At 39.8% G+C, this 23,244-nt stretch overlaps 1 protein-coding gene across 6 annotated transcripts in view; it reads right to left on the bottom strand.

Annotated features, from left to right (window-relative positions):
- The window catches only part of PCNX2 (pecanex 2), a 302,749-nt gene extending 289,752 nt beyond the window's left edge, over window positions 1-12,997 (bottom strand). For all 6 annotated transcript variants that reach the window (XM_068547604.1, XM_068547601.1, XM_068547603.1 and 3 more), the window contains exon 1: window positions 12,582-12,997. In XM_068547604.1, the coding sequence (XP_068403705.1) occupies window positions 12,582-12,734 (153 nt within the window). In that variant the 5' untranslated portion in view covers window positions 12,735-12,997. The remainder of the gene's footprint in view (window positions 1-12,581) is intronic.
- Window positions 12,998-23,244: the final 10,247 nt, after the last annotated feature.

Here is a 23,244-nt window from a genome sequence, read left to right as displayed (position 1 = left end):
AAATATCAAATATAAAGAATTATTCCTAGGGACTTCCCTGGCGGTCCAGTGGGTAAGACTCTGCGCTCCCAATGCAGAGGATCCGGGTTGGATCCCTGGTCGGGGAACTGGATCCTGCATGCATGCCACAACTAAGAGTTTGCATGCCACAACTAAGAAGTCCGCATGCTGCAACTAAAGATCCTGCATGCCGCAACTAAGAAGTCCACGTGCCGCAACGAAGATCCTGCAACTAAGACCCGGTGCAGCTAAAATAAATAAATAAAATAAATAATAAATAAATAAAATAAGTATTTTTAAAAAAGGAATAATCCTATACAAATATTGAATCATTACATCATAAACCATAATCTAATGTGATACTATATGTCAATTATATCTCAACAAAAAAACGTTTAAATAATTAATCCAAGTAACTTTAGAAAACAACACTCTCACAGCACATTACTGCTGTATTCTTAAAATAATAATAATAATAACAACAAAAACACAAAACAATCTTGAACTTAACCAAAAGATTTTCTTTTGGTAGAGGTATGGGAGTAGTAATTCCTGTGCATATTTTAGGATTGAAAAAATGATATTGTTGGGAACCAGAGTTCTCACTGTGGGAAAAAAAGAGATACAAATGTGGAGCACGTGAAGGAGAAGAAGAATCCTTTAATTTGGATCAGATTATAAAGGTTTCAGAACAACTCTCAGTAGACGACTGCTTGATAGATAGGTAGATATGCTCCCCTAGCTCTGTCTACTGAAAGGGCCTAGAAGCAAAGACAACCCCAAAGCAATAAATATAACTATAGCTTCCCCAAATCTTGGATTCCAAATGCCATTTCCCACCAAAAGGATCAGGGCTCCTTAGAGTAATGACTGGTTTTCCAGGGCTGGGGTAGAAAATGTATAAGCTAAGTGTGGACTAACTTGTTGGGCTAGAAAGCAAGAAAGTGCTCAAAGGCTGATGAGGACATATCCAGAGGACTCAAAAACTGCTGGAAAAAGGTACCACTTGCCAAATTTTGGGTAAACTTAATATCAAAAAGACTGGGGAGAGTTGCAGGATACAAGATGAATGTACAGAAATCTGTTGCTTTTCTATACACTAATAATGAACTATCACAAAGAGAAATTAAGGAAACAATCTCCTTTACAATCACATCAAAAAGAATAAAATACCTAAGAATAAACTTAACCAAGGAGGTGAAAGACCTAGACTCTGGAAACTATAAAATATTGATGAAGGAATTTGAAAATGATAAAAAGACATGGAAAGATATTGTGTGTTCTTGGATTGAAAGAATTCATATTATGAAAATGTCCATACTACCCAAAACAATCAACAGATTTCATGCAATTCCTATCAAAATACCCATGACATTTTTCACAGAACTAGAACAGATAGTCCTAAAATTCACATGGAACCATGAAAACCCCAAATTGCCAAAGCAATCTTGAGAATAAAGAGCAAAGCTGGAGGTATCACACTCTCTGACTTTGGACTATACTACAAAGCTGCAGTAATCAAAACACCATGGTACTGGCACAAAAACAGACACATAGATCAATGGAACAGAATAGAGAGTCCAGAAGTAAACCTACACACTTGAACTATGACAAAAGAGGAAAGAATACACAATGGAGAAAAGACAGTCTCTTCTGCTGAGAAAACTGGACAGCTAAATGCTCTAAGAATGAGATTAGAACATTTCCTCACACGATATGTGAAAATAAATCCCAAATGGGGAGTTCCCTGGTGGGCTAGTGGTTAGGATTCTGGGCTTTCACTGATGTGGCCCAGTTCAATCCCTGGCAGGTGAACTGAGATCCCACAAGCCACATGGTGCAGCCAAAAAATAATGAAACAAAAACAAAAAAAACAAAACAAACAAACGAACAAAAAACTCAAAGTGGATTAAAAACCTAAGTGTAAGACCTGAAACCATAAAATTCCTGGAAGAAAACATATGCAGAACACTATAGTGGCAATAGTTTTTGGATCTGTCGCCTAAGGCAAAAGAAATAAAAGCAAAAATAAACAAATGGGACCAAATTAAACTTAAAGGCTTTTGCACAGCAAAAGAAACCACTGTCAAAACAAAAAGACAACCTACTGGATGGGAGAAAATATTTGCAAACAATGTGACCGACAAGGGGTTAATATCCAAAATATACAAACAGCTCATACAACTCGATATCAAAAAACAAACAAACAAACAATCCAATCAAAAAACGGGCAGAAGACCTAAATAGACACTTTTCCAAAGAAGATATACAGATGGCCAACAGGCACATGAAAAGATGCTCGTCATTGCTACTTATTAGAGAAACACAAATTAAAACCATAAAGAGATTATCACCTCACACCTGTCAGAATGACCATCATCAAAAAGTCCACAAATAACAAATGCTGGAGAGGATGTGGAGAAAAGGGAACTGTTGTACACTGTTGGTGAAAATGTAATTTCATGCATCCACTGTGGAAAACAGTATGGAGGTTCCTCAAAAAACTAAAAATAGAACTACCATATGATCCAGCAATTCAATTCCTGGGTATATATCTGAAAAAAACAACTTGAAAAGATATATGCAGTCCAATGTTCATAGCAGCACTGTTTACAATAGCCAAGATACGGAAGCAATCTAAATGTCCATCAACGGATAAATGAATAAAGAAGATGTGGGCCTAGATGCAAAGATATAAATAAATGTCTAGCCAAAATTCTGGACCAAAAAAAAAAAAAAAAGAAGATGTGGGGTGTGTGTGTGTGTGCGCGTGTGTGTGTGTGTGTGTGTGTGTGTGTGTGTGTATAATGGAATATTACTCAGCCATAAAAAGAATGAAATTCTGCCATTTGCAATAAGGTAGATGGACCTAGAGTATATTACGCTTAGTGAAATAAGTCAGACAGAGAAAGACAAATACTGTATATAATTTTATGTGGAATCTGAAAAATAAAACAAATGAATGTATATAGCAAAGCAGAAACAAACTCATAGACATAGAGAACCAACTAGTGGTTACCAGTGGGGAGAGGGAAGGGGAGGGGCAAGTTAAGGGTAGGGGATTAAGAGATATAAACAACTATGTGTAAAACAGTTAAGCAACAAGGATATATTGTACAGCATAGGGAATTACAGCCATTATTTTATAGTAACTTTTAATGGAATATAATCTGTAAAAATACTGAATCACTACGCTGTACACCTGAAATGAAAATAAAATTGTAAATCAACTATACTTCTATTTAAAAAAATCTGGTTTGGAGATAAATAAAATATTTAAATTTTAAAAAATGATGATAGGAATGAATAATATCCATTGAATAAAAAAAAAAGAATCTATGAGACCACACTAACAAACACAACAAAACTACAAGGCAGGGGGAAAAGGACAGCTTTTCTTCACAGAAGAATACCTATGAATAAATAGAAAATCATCATTTTGCAGCCATCATTTTGGTAATTATTTTAGGTAAGCCATCATCAATTTTTGATACAACCATGAGTAAAACTTTGGGGGGAATACAATAGCATGTACAGTCTCCAGGTTTCCCCTCCCAGATTATTTGTTAAATACAAGAGGAAACTGGGTACCTCTACAACAGAGAAATCTGGCCAACACCATCTTGACCAATGACCAAACTTATTGGCACCACCAATGGGGGGAATGACATTGGGTGCCCCTGATGTGATACAGGACAAGGACACATCACTTAGGTAGTATTCATGCCAAAAACTGCATATCAGACACCTAATCTCAAGGATACAATAAAAAAATCCAAACTGTGGGACATTCTGCAAAACAACTTTTATTGCCACAAAAGAAAAAAAAAAAACTTGAAGAACGTGTTCTAGAATAAAGGACAATTCAGAGACATGACAACTAAAAGCAATGCATGATCCTCGATTGAATCTTAGATCCAGAAAAACAAAACAAAAAGCTCAGCTACGCTGGACATCATTAGCATAACTGGGGAAATCTGCATGAGAACTATGTATTAGACAACAGCATTACATCAATGTTCATTTTTTGAGTGTGATGATTATGTGGGAGAATGTCCTTTTCCTTAAGAGACACCTGATGAAGTTTCTAGGGGGAAAGTGTCTTGATGTTTGCAATTTATTCTCAAACGATTCAGCAAAATTTTAAATGTACAAATATATAAGAGAGTGATGAAGCAAACGTGGCAAAACATTAAGAACTGGTGAATCGAAGTGAAGGGTATACGGTATTCATTGTGTTATATTTGCAACTTCTCTGTAGACTAGAAATTTTTCAAAAATAAAAATTGGGGTATAAAAAATAATATCCTACTTCAAACTTGACCAAAAAAGAACGCATCATTGTGTCTTACCATACTGAGACTGAAACTCAAACTCCTTCTCTTGGTCTACCATCTTTGCTTGACGAGCTACTAATCATTCATCAGGTTCCAGATTAGAAGTTATTTCCTTTGGAAAGCCTTCCTAAACACCAAAGCCAGGATAAGGTCTTTACTGTATAGCACCTTGTACTTCCCTTGTAATAACAGTAATCGTTGTGTTATTCATGTCTGTTTACCTTTACCTGTTACCTTAAGAAGGAGAGATACCAATCTATCTTTTGCCTGTTGTTTTCTCCAATATCCAGCCAAACACCTGGCACTCAGTCTGTTGTTGTAGACATAAGTGTTGTCCAACGAATAGGTCCACTTCTTCCCTGGACACACAGTAGGACTGTACTTTCCCCTCCCCTTGGGTAGATGTGACCATGCATCTTGCCCAACAAAGATGTCTGAGTGCAAGAGGTATCTGCCATTTCCAGGTGGGAGCTTCAAGAGCTAGTCCAAGCTTCTCACCCTCTCTCTCCATCCACCATGATGACTGGCAATGGTCAGGGTAATGGTGTGAGGATGGTGGGGAGCAGAGCCCCTAACTACCCAAAATGGGGGTTCTATCAGCCTAGATACCTACATGCCTGTGATGAGCAGGACCCCCTGCTAACCATGCTCCCCTTCCCCCACTAACCATGTTGGACACATAATATGAATTAAAAAAAAATAAACTTGGTAAAACCAAGGAGATTCTGAGGCTATTTGTTATATCAGCACAAATCAGCATATCCTGACTGATATATATGTGTTCAAATACTGAATGAAACAATTCAAATAGCCAAATGTTAGCACTAGGTTTAAAATCATCTGAAAAACTTAAATATTCTTCAAGGTCAAATAAATCACCCTTTACTCACAAAGTGGAATGCCATGCTGACCTTAAAAATAATGAAGAAGACCTTTATGTAATGCTCTCCAAGAAAAAGTAGAAAAGGTAAAGTGGAAAAAACAAGGATATGTACAGATACATGGCTGCATACGTATACAACAAAATAGTCAACTAAAAGTGTTGACCAAAGAGCCAATGTGGGATAGATATTAGATTTCAGTGCAACTTCTGGGACAAACCACATCCAGAAACTTCTACATGGGTCATGACAATGAGCAAGATGACCCTAAAATCCCTCACCAAGGCGAGGATGTAATAGAGTCCAGAATGAGAGGACCTGTGAAGACTGCTGGAGGGGACCATGGTGTTCAGTGAGCCCTGTGTCTCTCTCCCCCAGAGTCAAGAGGAAGGCTTCAGTGGGGCCGCTCAAAGACTTACTATGCGTCCCCGACAATTTGGGCAGGGAGTCTGATGTCTGGTTCTTCCCAGAAGAGCTAAAAGATGAGACACTGGCTCGCTGCTCGGATGGAGGGATGAAGGAGAAGTTGCTATGTTGGGGTTGACCTGCTCTCCCAGAGTCTGTTCGGGGACAGAATATGTGAGTGTTTGCATGGACCGTGTGTGCAAACATCCCAGGAGTTCGCTTTAGAGGTCCAAAAGGGCGCTGGAGCAGAGGAAAGCTGGGGTGGACCACCACATGCCAAGGAACTATGGAAGGAATAAGCAACCAGGTGGGATAGAGAGGCAGCAGCCCTCCTCCAAGAAACTGTGGGTGGGAGAGCCCTGGAAAGGAGAACAGGTTCTCTGCAGGACACGTGGAAGAGCCTCGCCAGAGGGAGTCAGCTGGGAACATGAGCCATGCTTCAAGAGCCGGGAGCCAGCTTACCACCGTGCCTGTCAACAAAGCACTTCCCTGTTCTTCAATACCAAAGGCATCAGAACATTAGCCAGTGTGTGAGGGAAAAGAGTGAAAAAAGACCATGCCATCCTCATACCCCTTCCTGCTTGGATCACCATATGGAAAGAGATATTCTGAAATCCCAATCAAGTCTGTGCTGTGTTACTTAAAGCAACTAGAAGACTTTGTATTACCTGTGACCTGAAGTCCTGGGGCTTGCACGTTTTTATCTAAGAGTAGAGAAAGAACTCCTCTACAGAGCAAATTGAAAGGGACGGTGGATGACAAAGAAGGCTGCTTTGGGATTAAACCTAGCAGCCCCACATCACACTTGCACTCACACGTGTATAAAATGTCACTGGAAGAACACACAAGAGACTGTGTGTGGTGGTTGCCTCTTGAATGAGGTACTAGAGACAAGTGTGGGAGGAAAGTTAACTTTTCCTACATACTTCTTTGCACCTGTTCAGTTTCTGGATCTCTTCATGCCAATGTGCAGAAAATAGATGGTCCTATTGTGAAATTACTTGTATTCAATGTGGTGTGGCCGAGGGGGTACCAGCTCCAACTGCTTGGCCTCTAATTCTGATTAGGTCACGACTAGCCATGGATCCTGAAGCTTCTTAACCAACCTCTACATGCCAGTTTCATCAACTGTAAAATGGGAATAATGACAGTGCCTCTCTGGGTTACTGTGAGAAAGATATGCTTTAGCTCATGCCAAGCTCTTTTAACAGTGCCAGTCTCTCTGTGCTCAGTGAGTGTTGGCTGTTATTATTACCTGTAATAATAATAATAATAATGATGATGTTAAAGGGGAAAATCCATCAGAAGAAAAGGAAAAAATCTGAATACGGTTAAGAACTAGTCCATTTTCTACTGTCATGGGACGTAGAAAAGAGATTTAGAGTAGATAAAATGGGAATAAAGTTGGGTGGCTTGTAAAAGGAATCATCTGAGAGAACAAATGGTTAAAATCAGAAAACAATGATCACCTGATAAGTATCACCTTCCATATACAATAAATCACACCATCCGGCAATCCCACTCCTGGGAATATACCCAGACAAAACTACAATTCAAAAAGATACATGCACCCCTATGTTCACGGCAGCACTGTTCACAACAGCCAAAACATGAAACAACTATATTTCAATTTTTTTAAAAAATTTAAGTAAATAAATAAATCACACCAAGCCTATTAAATAAAGTGTTAGACGTTACGATTGGAAAAATAACAGTATATCTAAGGAGAGCAGCATCCAAATAAAACTAGTCACTAACTGGGAGAAACTAAGGGAAGTGCCAGTGAGGTCAGAGACGTAAATTTAACCACCAGAAAATCAGTCATGAACTTGCAATACTAGAACGGAAAGGAAAGGGGGAAAGAGTACTCTTTTTGGAGAGTGCTGCGGAGGCCGACATCCTAGAACAAGGCAGGTACCGGTTCTTTTGTCACAGACACAAAACACAACTGGCTGGCAGACGACCATGTGTCTCAATGGCAGAAGATGAGGAGAAGCAGAAGGAATTTTGCAGGAGGGTGGCAACGTCACTCAAGAAAGGCCATATTGAAAAGATTGAAGACGACTGCCCTAGGATGCCCTAGGGAGGGGGACATCCCTGGTAGAAGTGCTTGCACCAGGAAAGCAAAGTCCCCATAGAGCCAAGCCCTTCATACACACAGTCCAAACCATCTGGAGCAGCAAAATTTTTAAGACAACCGCATGGGATGGCATTCAGCCCGAGTCTCTTTGGAAGCCCAGGGCCCGGGGAAGAATGCCTTCAAGCATCCCTAAGCTGCAGCCCTTGCACTTCGAACCCACTCTGTTTCAGACAGCTGAGGGAAGGAGGAAGGAAATTCAGACATTTAAGTGGATTATGGGAAAGTGGGGAGCATCATGCATCTCAATATGAGAATAAATAAGGTCCCTACAAGTAGAAGGACCAGACAACAAGCTTCTCGGAATCAAAGGAGACAAAGTATAGACCATGTGATTCAACAGCAGAAAAAGCCTTTCTTAGGAAGAAGTTGAATATGAGTGCTAGGATTGACCAGGGTGAGAGCTACGCTTTTGGGACCAGCAACGTACCAAGCAGTCCAACAAAGTAACAACAATCAAACGGACCAGCCAGGCCTGCTGTTTCAGGTTGTGCAGGTTGCACCCTGCACAAAGGCCTCCAGCTGACAGGGTCAAATGCTGGCTGAACTCCAGTCCCCAGGTCCTGAGCCAGGAAAGGGTGTCTTTTTGGACAGACCACCTTTCCATAATTCACATAAACTCATCTTCTATGTTAGAAGTAGGAGTGAAAAAAGGGGTGGCCAAAGACATACAAGACCTAAAGAAAAATAGTTATATACCCAAATGGTGAGTGGCCACAGACCGTAATAGTCACCAACTAGGTGTGACAATGACAGCTAGTGCGTGCAGAGCACCCACTGTACATCTGGCGCTACGTGGCCCCGTGACAGGTAATCCCATTTTATTATAATTAGAGCAATTAGAAATGATGTGGTTCTTATCAAAAAAGTCTCCAAGGCTAAATTAAAAAGCAGAACTGGAAACACAGCAAGTCTGGCTAACAGACAAGAAAATCAGAGGAAACATAAAGCTACAGCCATAAAATAAAGGACAGGTTTTCTGTGTGAAAATCATATATAACGTTGCCCGGCACGGGGTCTTGAAGAATGTGAAGGCTCCACCCCATTTTTTCCACTACTCAGGTTGACCTTACTTCCACCAGTATGATCAGAACTTCCCTTGATGAGGGGTCACTGTTTCAGGGAGTTCGGATGCCCTCGTGAACAGCAGGTCAGCGGCGCAGTGCCCTGACAAGGCCACAGACTTGGAGACGACAGGACCTCAGCTAAAATTCTGAATATCACTACTCTTACTTAGATGGTCTTGAGTAAGTAACCCGCTCCCTCTGGATCTCAGTTGCTTAAATCGCTTAAATCTATAAAGCGAAACTCGCTATCCCCATTTTGCAGATGAGAAAACTGAGGCCCGGAGAAGTGAAGAGACTTGCACAAGATCACACAGTTGATAGGTAGTAGAGCAGGGACGTCTTTTGACACTAGCCTGGTGCTGTCAAAACTTCTTAAGGGTGAGAATCATGCCCAGGATGCTCCTGTCCTAAAGCTCTACATGAATCTCTGTTGGTTATCTCAAAATAATAAGTACAAGACCATGTGTAATAAATGAAAGGTTAAACATCTCTAATGACAAACGCATCTTTCAGTTGGTCCAAATTAAAAGTAGGCTGATATGGGACTTCCCTGGTGGCACAGTGGTTAAGACTCTGTGCTCCCAATGCAGGGGGCCCAGGTTCGATCTCTGGTCCGGGAACTAGATCCCACATGCATGCTGCAACTAAGAGTTCACATGCCGCAACTAAGAAGCCAGTGAGCCGCAACTAAGAAGCCCGCCTGCCACAACTAAGCAGCCCGCCTGCCGCAACTAAGACCCAGCGCAACCAAGTAAATAAATCAACTTTTTTTTTTAAAAAGTAGGCTGATAATAAAACAAAGTAAAACTCTTTCCAAATTATCTAAATAGACCTAACGTTTTTAGGTACATACTTTTGAGCATTTCTTGAAAATATATAGCTTATAAATGCTAATAAATAACCTATTTTCCAACCAGACCTAAGTAAATGCTGGGGCTTAGAGATCAGTTTGCCTCAATAATTAATAATAAAATTTTAATTTACATATTCAAGGTCCCCATGAAATAAAAGTGTGGATTCTCCCTGCAGTGGAACTGTCTTGATTAAACATGTTTAATCAAATTGTGCAAAACCCAGAAAAGTTCAGGGCCCCTTAAATAACAGAACTTCAGCAAGCAGCCAGGGATTTTTTTGGACCAAGTTCTCAAAAGCGGAACAAACTGAGAAAGATGTTAAAAATCACAGGCAGCATTGAAGTGCAGAAAAATATATTTAGGCATCAAAACCCAGAGAACAGAACGCTGCATTGGGGAAGAAGGGTCTTTTATTTCTAAGGTTATTTTCAGAGACCGGAGCAAGAAAAGGACTACCTGCATTTTTTTCAATAAGATAGGCTATATATTAAAAAGTAGCCATGTAATAAATGCACTCACATAAAATGACTCTGTAATCGTTAAAAGCACACTGGTATAAAAACATAGAAATTTTAGTATAACTGGTTTGATATAAGAATTAAAGTATTTAAGGTATCAGTTTTTTGCTTTCTAAACTCCTGAGATTTAGCCAAAAATTATTTTGAAATATCATTAAAGAGGAGCTTAACTAAGGACAATTTCCTATTTACAAATATAAAGTAGAAATCAAGCTACTCAATGAAGCATAATTAGGTAGAAATTAAGGGTTACAAGCATATGCATACATCAAATCTTAAAAGGAGTTATGTAAAAATGAGCCCGTACTCATAAAAAAACATCTGCAGGGATATACATTAAATGTTACTCTGGTTGTTGCTGAGGAGTGGGATTAGATCATTATCAGGAAATACTAAAAATATGTTGTGAGGTAGACAACCTAATGCTGGTTGGAAGAGAAAGAGAGGCAGGTTGATTTTATTTCTACCAGTTTATTATGTGTGAGATCATTGTGAGACAAATGCAGGGCACTTTGCTAGGTACAACAAGGAATACCAAGATGAATCAACAAAATCAAAAACCACATCCTGAAAAAATCAAAAAGCTCACAACCCAGGAGTAGAGGTAAATACATGTTCCAACAACGAAGTACAGAATTCAAAATGTGCCATAGTACTGACATGAAATACAGAATGGTATTAGGGCAAGAGAGAAGAGAAATTAATTCTAGGTAAGTGGGATCAGGGAAGCCTAGACAGAGATGGCCTTTCCAGTGGGCTTTCGATTTTGGCAAGTGAATGATGGGGAAAAAATAAAGTCAGTACTGAGAAGTACTTTCATTCATTCATTCAATCAACTGTTCATTAATTCATTCAGTTCTCTATTCATTAATTCATTCAATCCTCCTATGCACCCTATAAGGCAGGTACTCTTAGTCCTGCTTTACACACCAGAAAGCTCAAGCTTGCTTGAGCTCACACAACCAGTAAGCAGAAGAACCAGGACTGAACCCAAGCTTGTGTTCCTCTTCTCTCTGCTGCGCTGCCCCTCTAGACAAAGAGAAAACATTGGGCCCTATAGGCTAAGGAAACAGGAGGGACAAGGTCACAGAAGAAGAGGAAACTTACATTTATTAAAAAGAAACCATTTATTAAAGGGTCTCCATGGATTAGCCACTGTGTGAAGTGCTTTTTACATGAAATTTACTTATTTTTCCCATGAAATGGTCATTATCCCATCTATTTTAAGGATGACAAAACTAAGATTTAGATAGGTCAACTATCAGGTCAAACAGCTAATAAGTAGCAAAACGGAAATTTACACCAGGTCTGAGTCCAATCCCAGGTCAAGCCAGAAAGATGGATAGCTTTATGTGCTTATTTAATCCCCAAAACAACACTTCACATCTGGTACTAGTGTTTTTCTCATTTCACAGGTAAGAAAATTTTAAAAATCAGATAAGGTAAAAGTAACTTGCCCAAGGTCAGAGAACTGGTAAGAGGTGAACCCAAAATTTAACGTAGGCAGCCTGACTTCAGAGCCAGAATTCTGATCCTGTGTCTAAACTACCAGAAAAACAATAAATGGGAGCCAAATCACAGACAACCTCTAATGTCAAACTGGGACTCTGTCAGCCATGCAAACTCACTTAAGATTTTTGCTGTGGAGAACATGATCAAATTATGTTTTAGGAATAAAGACCTTCAACAGACATATCAAAATTAGATTCTTAACATTTAATATGACACGGAGCACCCTGCTTGTAGAGCTTTTCAAATAAGGTTAAACATTGTTTCAATAAGGTTTGTTTACCTAAGAAGGTCATCTGTGTAGTTACTCAGCAAGCACTCAACTGTGTAACCTCACTAAAGGGTCAAATAAATTACATTAGATTGATCCATCATTACATTTTTCTACAGATTTCTTTCCACAGTGATCTGGAAATCGCCAATTGAGCAACTGATCATTGAACCTGCCTTCCCAAAGCAAAACAAGAAAGGAGGAAAGGGGGTAAAAGATCAACAACGGAAACAGGTTTGCTTTTAACATTTCATTTTGCCTTTTGGCTATCATGCACAGCAGCCTCTACCAAACATTATCACAAGGTACCCAGCCGAGGGGCCTGGGACTGTGCACATACAAAACAGGTTCAACCATCCACAGCGACACGCAGAGCCTGACTCATCGGCACAGCTGGCATCAATTCTTAATGAGTCCCAGAGCCCCCAAAGTCCTTCCTACTTCTTTTTCCTGCCGGAGAGCCCCTTCTCCTTTCCCGTTACTTTCTCTGTCCCAAATTCCCGAAGACCCTCCCCATCCCGCCTCTTAGGGAATCACTGCCCATCCTTTCCATCCCGAGGCAGACTCGGAGGTTTCCCCAGGGCTTGAACGCCGCCACTCACCAGGTGCAGGGCCAGGGGCAGCAGCAGCAGGAACAGCCACAGGTAGAGGTGGCAGCTGTTAGTGAACTTGCTCTGATCCGGGTCGTGGTACCAGCCGCCGGTGAGCGCGGCCCACACGCCCTGCCGAAGCAGCTGCAGCACCCGGGACCCCATGCCTGCGCCCCGGGGCCGGCGCGCGCCGCGCGGCCCGCTGCCAGTCGTCCGCCGCCCGGACGCCCTCAGCTTTAACACTCGGGCCCTCGCGCGGCGTCGACGACGACGACGACGACGACGACGACGACGACGACGACGCCGCCGCCGCCGCCGCCGCCCCCTCCAGCTCCTTCCGCCCCACCACCGAAGCTCCAACTGCTCTTCTGCCCGCACCCGCGGACCGCGGCGCCGGCGCCGGCTGCTGCCGCCGGGCGGGTGGACGCCATGTCCGCGGGAGGAAGGATTTTCCCATGGTGCTCAGAGGCGGCTGCTGGGCGGATGCTCCAGAGGCCCCGCCCAGCGCCCGCCTACACTCACTCCACCGGCCTTCCTTGGTGGAGGGCGGCGAGCGGGGCGCGAGGGCGAGAAGAATTTCTGAGTCCCTCCAGCCTCTTCTTTTACCTCTGACAGCTCCCCCCGACCTTTTCACCTCATCTTCCTATTAGGGAGCGTGGAAAGCTTAAAAATCAAAGATGTTCTCAGGCAGAAGAGACAAACCAGGACACGGTCCTTTGCCTTTTCCTTTTTTTGCAGCCTGCACCAAAATAGTTATGTAACTCCAGCTCCTGTCACACATCACTCAGTGTAATTTCTTGCCCTGAGCACTGCCTGCACAGCTTCATTCTCCTTAACTGACTGCTGACCCCGGACGTTCTACTGGCTAAGCTCTACCTGCGCCCTTGACCCTGATCTCTTTTCCTCCCTGACCTTTTCTCCTCTGCCCTGATGTTGTCCAGCCTGGCAGGTAACGAAAATAACCACCTTTCGGGAATAATTTCAGGAGCCTCAGTTAGGCTACCTGCCTTTGTATATGTTTCCTAGAACATAATCCCAGGCATCAATCGGGTATACTGTTTAGATAGGAAGACCCACTAGACGGTATCATTGAACTAATAATTTTTCAGCTTTTATAGTAGAGAAATTACAGGTTCTCTTCTGAAAGCAGGTTTTCGACAGGGAAGAAATAAAGAGGAACTTGCTGTCTTAGAATGAGGAAAGGAAGCTCTCATTATTAGTGACTGATAACCTAAAGTAAATGAGCTTCGTGTTGTTGCAGAGAGCAGGCTTTGGGACGCGTGGAGATAAAAGGGAACACGTCTTCCTTAGGTATGAGCAGCGTAAGCCTTGTGTGAGTTAGGGCCTTTGGGGGAGAACGAGTATTAGAAAGACACCATGATCCCCAAACATGCCTTTTCTGCATCATGCTTACCTCACCTGATATGTGCACCTGTATATGCCCCGGCCATGCTCTGGTCTGCAGCAGCTTTTGCTCTTGGCCGCCTTAGGCAGGCCCAGTAAAGGCATAAGCCTCCTTATGCGGAAATGAAACCAGGGGAGGGCCATCCTGAGGAGCAGGTCGGGGACGTGGAAGTCCAATGTCACACTGGTGTGTAAGTCTTCAGCTTTAACCACTCTTTAATCTACTCAGCATTCATCCGCAGGAATGACTAACCAACATATAATAACACTGCTTTCTGTACTGAAAGAGTCATTTTCTCAAAGGTACAGAGGATGATTCTTTTAATATGGGCTCATCGCTTGAAACCTACCAGGCACTCTATACATGTTTAATGAATCAATCAATCAATCAATCAATCAACTCCACAGAAAAGACCCACAGTAAAGGATTGCTCTCATGTGCTTGAGTCCAGAAGAAATAGGTCCATTCTTGCACTGAAGGAGTGCCTTTATTCATTCGTGCCTGATTCATCGGGATATTTATTGAGCACCTTCTGTGTGCCAGGCATTTTGTTGAAGGAGAGAAAGCGAATATAAAAAATATAGAGTTACTACCATGAAGGAGTTCACAGACTACAAGGGGAGACAGGCAAATCAACAAAGACTTGCAATTAAATGTGCTGTATGCTACAATGGAATTGAATATATGTCTCCTCTTGGAGATGCCCATATGGAAGGCATACTGCTGGAAGGTACGTCCTGCCCACCATCCCTATGCTAGGAGCCACTTCAAGGATGCAGCCTTGAGAGAGTAATGTGTGGTTGGACCATATGGACTGTATACCTGACTGAACCCCATTAAGGCCTCTATATAAACTCTTTAAGTTTCTGGCGGGCAGGCATGGAGATCTACCTGTCTTGTGGCCACCCAAGACAAGCCCCGTATGTAAGTTCTCTTGCTTCTTAAACCTGCCACCTACCAATCAGGAGTGGCTGCCTCTTTCTTCATCTCTTTCTTGGCTTCTTTTGGATGGATTATGTTTTATTATTGAAACTTTTTATATTACCTTGAAAGTCATAAACCTGTAAACCTTTTTTTTTAAAGAGGTCAGAAATATAAAGTAAGGTATTTCTCTTTTTTTTAATTTATTTATTTTATTTATTTATTTTTGGCTGCATTGGGTCTTTGTTGCTGCACGCGGGCTTTCTCTGGTTGCGATGAGCGGGGGCTTCTCTTCATTGCGGTGCGCGGGCTTCTCATTGCGGTGGCTTCTCCTGTTGTGGAGCATGGGCTCTAAGCGCACGGGCTTCAGTAGTTGCGGCGTGTGGGCTCAGTAGTTGTGGCTCGCAGGCTCTAGAGTGCAGGCTCAGTAGTTGTGGTGCACGGGCTTAGTTGCTCCACGGTATGTGGGATCTTCCCAGACCAGGGCTCAAACCTGTGTCTCCTGCATTGGCAGGCGGATTCTTAACCACTGTGCCACCAGGGAAGTCCTAAAGTAAGGTATTTCTAACGGAGGTAGAATTATACAGTAGAGAGGATAACGTCAGGACATGGAGGACACACGTGGAGAAGGAGCACAGAGAAGTGCAGGCGTAGGGTAGGTTCTTTGTGTAGGAGTTGGAGGTGAAGCAGAGATTATTTATAATGATGCAGGGATTTCATAGAGCATCCATAAAGAATTTGGAGAGAGCAGAGAAAAGACAAGCTAATCCTCAGTCAGTAGGCATGAAGAAGTATGGAAATAAAGACAACAAGACTGCATTTAGGAAAAATTCCTAATGAATAGAATACTAACCCTTCACTCCAAGATCATTTGAGATTTTCCCAAATATGCCTCATTCTGCCTAAGAGTAAACATATAATGTAAAACACATTTTTGTTCTTTTTACTGCATATTATAACTCAGTCAAGTTTGAAGTAGAAAACACCAGTTATTATTATTGTTGTTGTTGTTGAAAAAAAGTGAAGAAAAAAGCAGAGTGGCCTTTACTCACTTGTAGCACTAGGTGGCACCAGAGCGCTGCATCAGATGCAGTAAAATAACAGCCCGTTGCTGACATAGCAAAGCAAGAAAAGACTTTAAACAAGGGTGAATTCAATACTCTGGAAAGCTTGCCTCCAAAATGACACTTCTTCTTTCACCTGATTAGTTTGTTCATGTCTTCTGAAGGCCACTGTGGCCTTTATTTATGTAAAACAATTTTTTAACCTTATATACAAATTAGTGTCCCTGAAGAACAGAATAGAAATAGGACCCAAAGCGTATTCTAAAATCTAATTTTAAAACTTTTCAGAAATAAAAGAGGACTTTACCTAGACATTGAAAGGGTGCCTCATGCCCCTACCCCCAAAATGACAAAAAAAAAAAAAAAATTAACATTAAGATAGATCCTAGGGCAACTGACATCTCCATTCAGAGCAGGACCTTGGTGAACTCACTCTCCCACAAAAGCAATGAAAATACAGGCAGAGCAACTAAGAACAATCATTTCAGAACCCTAAAAATTAACCAAAGCCATAGATTGAACTGCAAATCATCCATCCAAGAGGAACTAAGGAACTTAGGTAAGACAGTAGAGTCTGACATTTTACCAGGGGCTCTTCTCACCCCTCCTCCATCCCAAGCTCAGTGACCCACCCTACAGAACCCTATGGAAAGATAAAAGGGCGTCTTTAGGCTGAAATTAAACGACACCAGACAATAGCTCCAATCCACACAAAGCAATAACGAGCACCTGTAAAGGTAACTACACAAGTACATATAAAAAAGGTACAAATATATTTTTGTTTATAACCCCTCTATTCTTATATCTGCTTGTAAACACAACTGCATAAGCAAGAATTCCTGTCCAGTTATTCTTTTAATAAGCAAGATATACATTTTTATTCTGTGAAGTGACTAAATTTTGGGAGTTTACTTGTTACTGCAGCACAACCTACCCTAACACAGAAATTATTACCTTGAAATAGTGTACAAATGTAATAAAACCTAAAATAGTCGGCATTGGCTTAGCAGCTGTTGAGCAAGGAAACATCTTGCAGGCTGGAAAGATGGAGACCCAAGTTATGCAGCATTAAATTATTTGGTAAAAGTGTTCTCTTCAGGGACTCAGATGACCTACCAACAGCTACTGAGCCTATGACTCTGGAGAAGAAAATTGGGAAAGAATAAAAGAAAGAATGCGTGTGCATATTGACTGTTTCTGGTTCCATTTAGCAAAAAATAATTGAATGATTTCAAAGCAGAACACCAGGGCCCTGAATGGCCTCAGCACGGTGTAGCTGATTCACCAGCCTAAATGCCTGCTTCTTACTTGGAAATAAATTACAATAGACATAAATTAATTTCTATTGTGTTGTTACCAAAATGGGGGATCCATTTGCTACTGCAGCTTAGCCTACCCTAATTAACACAAGAAACAATGAAAATAAATTAAGCATTGAACTCAAGGAAAAGAATAACAACAACAAACCCAAGGAAAGCAGATGGAAAATAGTAATGACTATAAATGCAGAGATTAATCATTAGAAAAAAGAAAAACAATAGAACTAATAAATAAATACAAAAACACAAAAGTTTTGTTAGGGGAAGGGCAATAAAATAGATAAATCAGTATCTCATCTGAACAGAAACAAAGGTAGAAAGCATAAATAGGCAAAAAGCGATAAAAAGGAGAAAACAATAGAAAAGAAAGAAATTAAAATAATCATAAGAGAACACTTTGCTACAGAGTATGTAAATAAATGTGGGAACCTAGGTGAAATAGGTAATTATCTAGGAAAATTTAAATTACCAAATCTCACCCCAGAAGAGAGAGAATCTAAAGCAAACAATGACCTTACGGAAGAAATAGAGAATATTATAAAAATGGTACACATTCAAGAAGCACTAGACCCAAACTCTTGCAAAGCAGATTTGTACATAAACTTTTATGAGACAGGTAATTCCAGTGTAATTTAAACTGTTTCAGAACACTGAAAAAGAAGAAAGACATTTCCAAATCCTTTACATGAAGGTAACATAACATACATTCCAAAAATCAAATAAAATGCCATAACTATACCCAATCACGAGTATGAATGTTCATGCAAAAATCCAAATTAAATATTAGCAAAGGGAATGCAGCAACACATAAAAACCAAAGGGAGATTCATTCCAGGAATACAAAGATGATTCATCACCTAGAGGGTACCCATTAAAGGAGGTAAATTTAGGATGTCCATTATCAAAATCATTATTTCACGTGGTCTGGGAACACTGGTCAAAGTATTAGAGAAGATAGCCACATGACGAAAACCTTAAAGAGCTATCGAAGGACACAGCAAACAAAAATACTAAACAAATGGAAGGGCGTAGAAAGTTGTGAGCCTGGAAGATTCAATGTTACAAAGTCTTGGTGAATTAGTTTGCAACCCCTAACATGATCCCAATTTAGGAAACCCAAAGGAACAAACTAAAAATACACGCCACAACAGGGATAAATCTTAACGAATACAAGCTTACTGAGTACCATGAGCTCAGAGGAGTACACACAATATGATTCCATTTCTGTAAAATTTGAAGAGAGGGAAACCTAATTTATGATGTTGAGACAGTGATGGAAGGAAGAGCAAGGAGTTCCTGGGTTTCTACTGGTGCTCTGTTTCCTGATCTGGGTGCTGCTTACACATACGATGTTAGTTTGTGTCCTGTATAGATAAATAAGAAGAATTGCCAGGAAAATTCTGGAAACGAATATTAGTGAGGAGGATTAGTCCTAGCCGATACTATAATATTGTGGTCCTAGGGCACAAGTAGACAGAAATGTCAGTGAGCTAGAAGGATGGAGGGGGGTCGGGTTGGGGGGAACACTAAACGAAAACTTATGGAAAATCATTTTCAAGAACTAAGGAAGTCTTTTCTACTATGACCTGGAATCCATAAAGGAAAAGATTCAACTACATAGAAGTGAAAAGAAAAAGAAAAGAAAACATCTTCATCAAAGAAAAAAAAGTCACAGATAAACCATAATGGAAAAGAATATAAAAAAATTGTATGTATAACTGAATCACTTTTCCGTACAAGAGAAATTAACACAGCATTGTAAATCAACTATACTTCAATTAAATAAATAAATAAAAATAAAGTGTTCAACAACAGCCAAAAAAAAATCACACAAGGAGAAAAAATCTAGACACACCAGTAAAAATATGTGCACCTCATATTTAAGTCATATAGATAAGTCATTTAATACACACAGACCTCCTAAAAATCAACAAGAAGTAAGACAAGACCAACCAAAAATGGACAAAGGGAAAGAACAGATAGTTCACAGAAAGGTTAATTCAAATGACTCAAATGTCTGGAAAGATGTCAGTCTCAGTCACAGTAAGAAAATATTTTTTAAAATATGGCTGCAAAAATAATTAGAACACACACACATAGCAGATTTTCTAGCTTCTTTCTAGATGGATTCTAAACATGGAAAATATTAAAAGATGGAGACAACTAGTCAAGGGAATAATAAACTGCTAAAAGAATATTAGTTTCACTTGAAAAAGCAGACTTAGAATCCATCAAAGTAGGAAAAATAAGGTTTCCAGTACCAAACTTAATATTAAGGAAAATCAATATCCAGTATAAGTGGAAGCTGGGGCTCAGATTCTACCTGTTGAATATACCATAATTTGTTAATATTTTTTTAAGATGTTAAATTTCTAATCTTTGAGAGGTTGCATTTGTTTTTTTTTTTTTTAATGGTATTCTTACTGTTATTATAGAAAACCAGTTTGCCCAAGAGCATTATTAGATAAGAAAATCCTCCCTGAAATAGATACTCCCTAGAGGATTTCCCTCACTGAAGCCTCAACTCTATCAAGTGACTTGAGAAAAGATTAGGAAGACTTCAAATAATCCTGTACGTAGCAACCACAAAACAATACTTGACATTTACAGGACACATTTCAGTTTTCAAAGTACTTCACATTCATCAGCTCCTTCAGGATAATAAAACCAACCTAGAAGGTAACAGTAACACCCAGAAAATCAGGAAGTTCACATGATGACGCAGATGCTGTGGCTTTGGGCCCTGGAAATTCTTACAGAGATTAAAACTAACACTGAGGCAGGAGAAATGGTGGCAGCAGGAATGGATGGAAGCAGGGTACTTATAACTGGTACGTTCCACCTTTGTGTTTAAAGGAAGAAAAGGTCAGCTGGGTTGATTTAAGAGTTCTGAAGAAATTTCAGCAGAGATTTAAAAAGACTTAGAGAAAGAGATTACTTCATGAAAGAACCTTGAACCATGTAGATCAGTGCTGAATTAGCATATGCTGAAAGCAGTAATAGAAAAAAAATTCTTGGATTTATTTAGTGTTTTTCTTCTAAGAATTTCAAAAGAGCTGTTTAATTTTGTTACCATTAATTCTCATGGTACTCATCATATTCTTAAGTGACTATGTTAATATTTCTCTAATTTTATATGTAGATTAAAAAATTGGGCTGTTGAAACCAAAGCTCAAGGTCTCTAAGAAGGTCAGTGGTGTAAATTTGTTGTGTGTCTCAGTCTATTTTAGGAAGGTTAGACCCCCAAGATAGATCTGAGGTGCAGGAAACCATCATTTCCATAGAATGAATACCATAAAAGAGCACAACAGAGTAAATTTGTTCAGAGTAGAAAAGTCAGCTCACAAAAACAGACCCATGAGTCTGTGAGCCATGAGTCCAAGAATTAGACATTCTGATCAAGAACATGAACTTACTGTATGTTTTGTAATGTAACTAGCAAGCTGATGACACTTAATAAAAATGAAACATAGCAAGTATAAACCCATTAGCCTATGGTTTATTCACTACAATCTTAGGAGGATAAGTTGCTCTTTTTTTTTTTTTTTTAATCATCTTTGTCCTCTGTGTCCTCTGTTTAATATTTCTAGCAGTTTATGAAGAATTAGTCATTATATTTGAAGAGTCTAGTAAATTACAAATAAAAGAAAACCAATTCTGATAGGACAGAATGTACAAAAATGGCAACTCAGAGGGGAATGACGACCTTCCTATCTAAGGTCCAAGGTCATGAGCTTTGTAGCTTTCCTTTAGAAGGGATATGGTAAAGAGTTTTCAAAAAGACCTTGGCTTTCTGAAACCACTCAGGTTTTTACATTGTTGCATTATTCAGTGAAGTAGTTCATTGTGCATCTGAGTAGCCCTGACTGGAATCTGTAACTTTAAGCGTGGACAGGCAAGGGGCCAGTCCTGTCCAGTGATTAAAGTTACAGAAATTCTAAAAATCATGATGACTCTGTCCAAAGCTGAAAGCCAGGTGCAACTTTGGGAATAAACAGCAACCTGACACACAGACCGAATTCAAAGCTTCAGCACTTAGAGAACATGCCAGTAAGTGTTAACTTATTATAATTGATGAATCATCATCATCGCCATTGTCGTCATTGTTATTATTACTCATTTAACCCCACATCTTTAAACTCATGAAAAGGAAGCCAGAGAACCGGATTATAGCACAGGGAACCATATGCAATAGCCTGTGATAAACCATAACGAAAAAGAATATATATATGTATAACTGAATCACTTTGCTGTACAGCAGAAATTAACACAACATTGTAAATCAACTGTACTTCAATAAAAAATAAAGTAGTCTAAGTAAAGAACAAAACAACAACAAAAAGTACTCCATGCTGTGTTCTGCTCACCACACTCACTTATACCTCCCCAGCTACAACATTGAGGTAATGAGCTGGGCCTTCCCCTGACAACGGGAAAGTCAAAGTACATTGTGAACTCTTTTGTGGTATTTGCTCACTTAACCTTTCTCCAGATAATTGCCTGTCCAATCCTTTCTGTCCTTCAAGTCTTTGCTCAAATCTCTCCTTCTCAACGAGGCCATCCTCTCTACCCTGTTGACCACCACAAAATGCCCCTGTTCACTCCACCTTCGCCCCCATTCCTGATGCATCTTTTCTTGCTTTCCTTTTTATTTTTACACAGTATTTATCAAATTCTAATATGCAATGTAATTTGCATATTAATTCTATTTCCCACCTACTGCCTTTAAAATATAAGTTCCATGATAAAGGAGAACTTTCTTTGTTTTGTTCACCTTAATATCCCAAGTACCTAGATTACTGCCTGACACTCAAAAAAAACAATAAAAGATGTTGAAAGATGAACCCAGTCTTTCGGTATACTCTGTTCTATCACTATTGCAAACTATCTCTATTATTACTTGGCTTTATTGTGGCATGGTCCATGATGAATGAATATCAAGAATACTGGTTAATAAAGTTAGTAAATAAATAATAATAAAAATTACTTGCAAATATGTATAATTACTTGCAAATATGTATAATTTGGTTAACATAAAAAGCATTATGTTTTGTGATGTCATATGCCCAAGACCCTTGGAAATTACCATCCCAACTTTTAATTCTGAACACCCTGTGAAAATTCTAGAATTTTTCTTGGCAGGTGAAATTGATCTTGTATGGGAAAATATACCAAATGGAAGCCAAAAAAAAAAAAAGGATAAATATGCTTTCTGTTGAATTTTCTATTCTAATGGCTCCTCTATGAATAGTAATGAAGATTAAAATAATACAAGCTAACATTTATTAGCACTAATTAAGTGCTATGCTTTAATATACTAGCTCAATGAATCTTCAGAACAACACCACAGGGCAGATACTGTTGTTCTACCATTTTGCAGAGACAGTGGAAAAACATTTAGAGTCATGTAACAAGTAATGACAAAGTCAAGATTGGAACCCAGGACTGTCTGCAGACTCTTGCCGTTATACCAAATTATACCACATTGGTGAAACACCGCACACACACACACACGCACACACACACACACACCATTTCCCAAATGTAATCCAAGGTAAATAATTCATGACAGCTGGCATTTCCAAAGTTCCAGGGCATCAATCAAAATGCTTTTTGTCTTAAATAGTTTGAGCAATTCCATTGAACTGCTAATGCTCCTAATATACTGTTTTACACCTAGAAGTATGAAGGTCTGATAAAAGTAACTAAAAATTCTAAGAACCATTTTTTTATCCGGAAGATTGTTCCATGTCTTAAAGAATTTACACATAGTTCTTGAGGGAATATTTTTCCTCACCCCTCCAGGGTTTCTCATCTCTCCTCATGTCCAGACACCCGTTTTTTAAGTCCTTTCTAATCCGGCTTCCTTTCTAGCTTTTCTCCAGAAAATATTCTTTCCTGTCGTTGAGTCATGGCAATGGCCTGTGAACACCAAAATCCTTGTCCTTTCTTCCTTATGTTTTCTT

This window comes from Eschrichtius robustus, chromosome 7, assembly GCF_028021215.1.
Source record: "Eschrichtius robustus isolate mEscRob2 chromosome 7, mEscRob2.pri, whole genome shotgun sequence".
NCBI classification, from domain to species: Eukaryota; Metazoa; Chordata; class Mammalia; order Artiodactyla; family Eschrichtiidae; genus Eschrichtius; species Eschrichtius robustus.
Note: the sequence above shows the minus strand (reverse complement) of the source record. Positions and strands in the feature narration are given on the sequence as shown.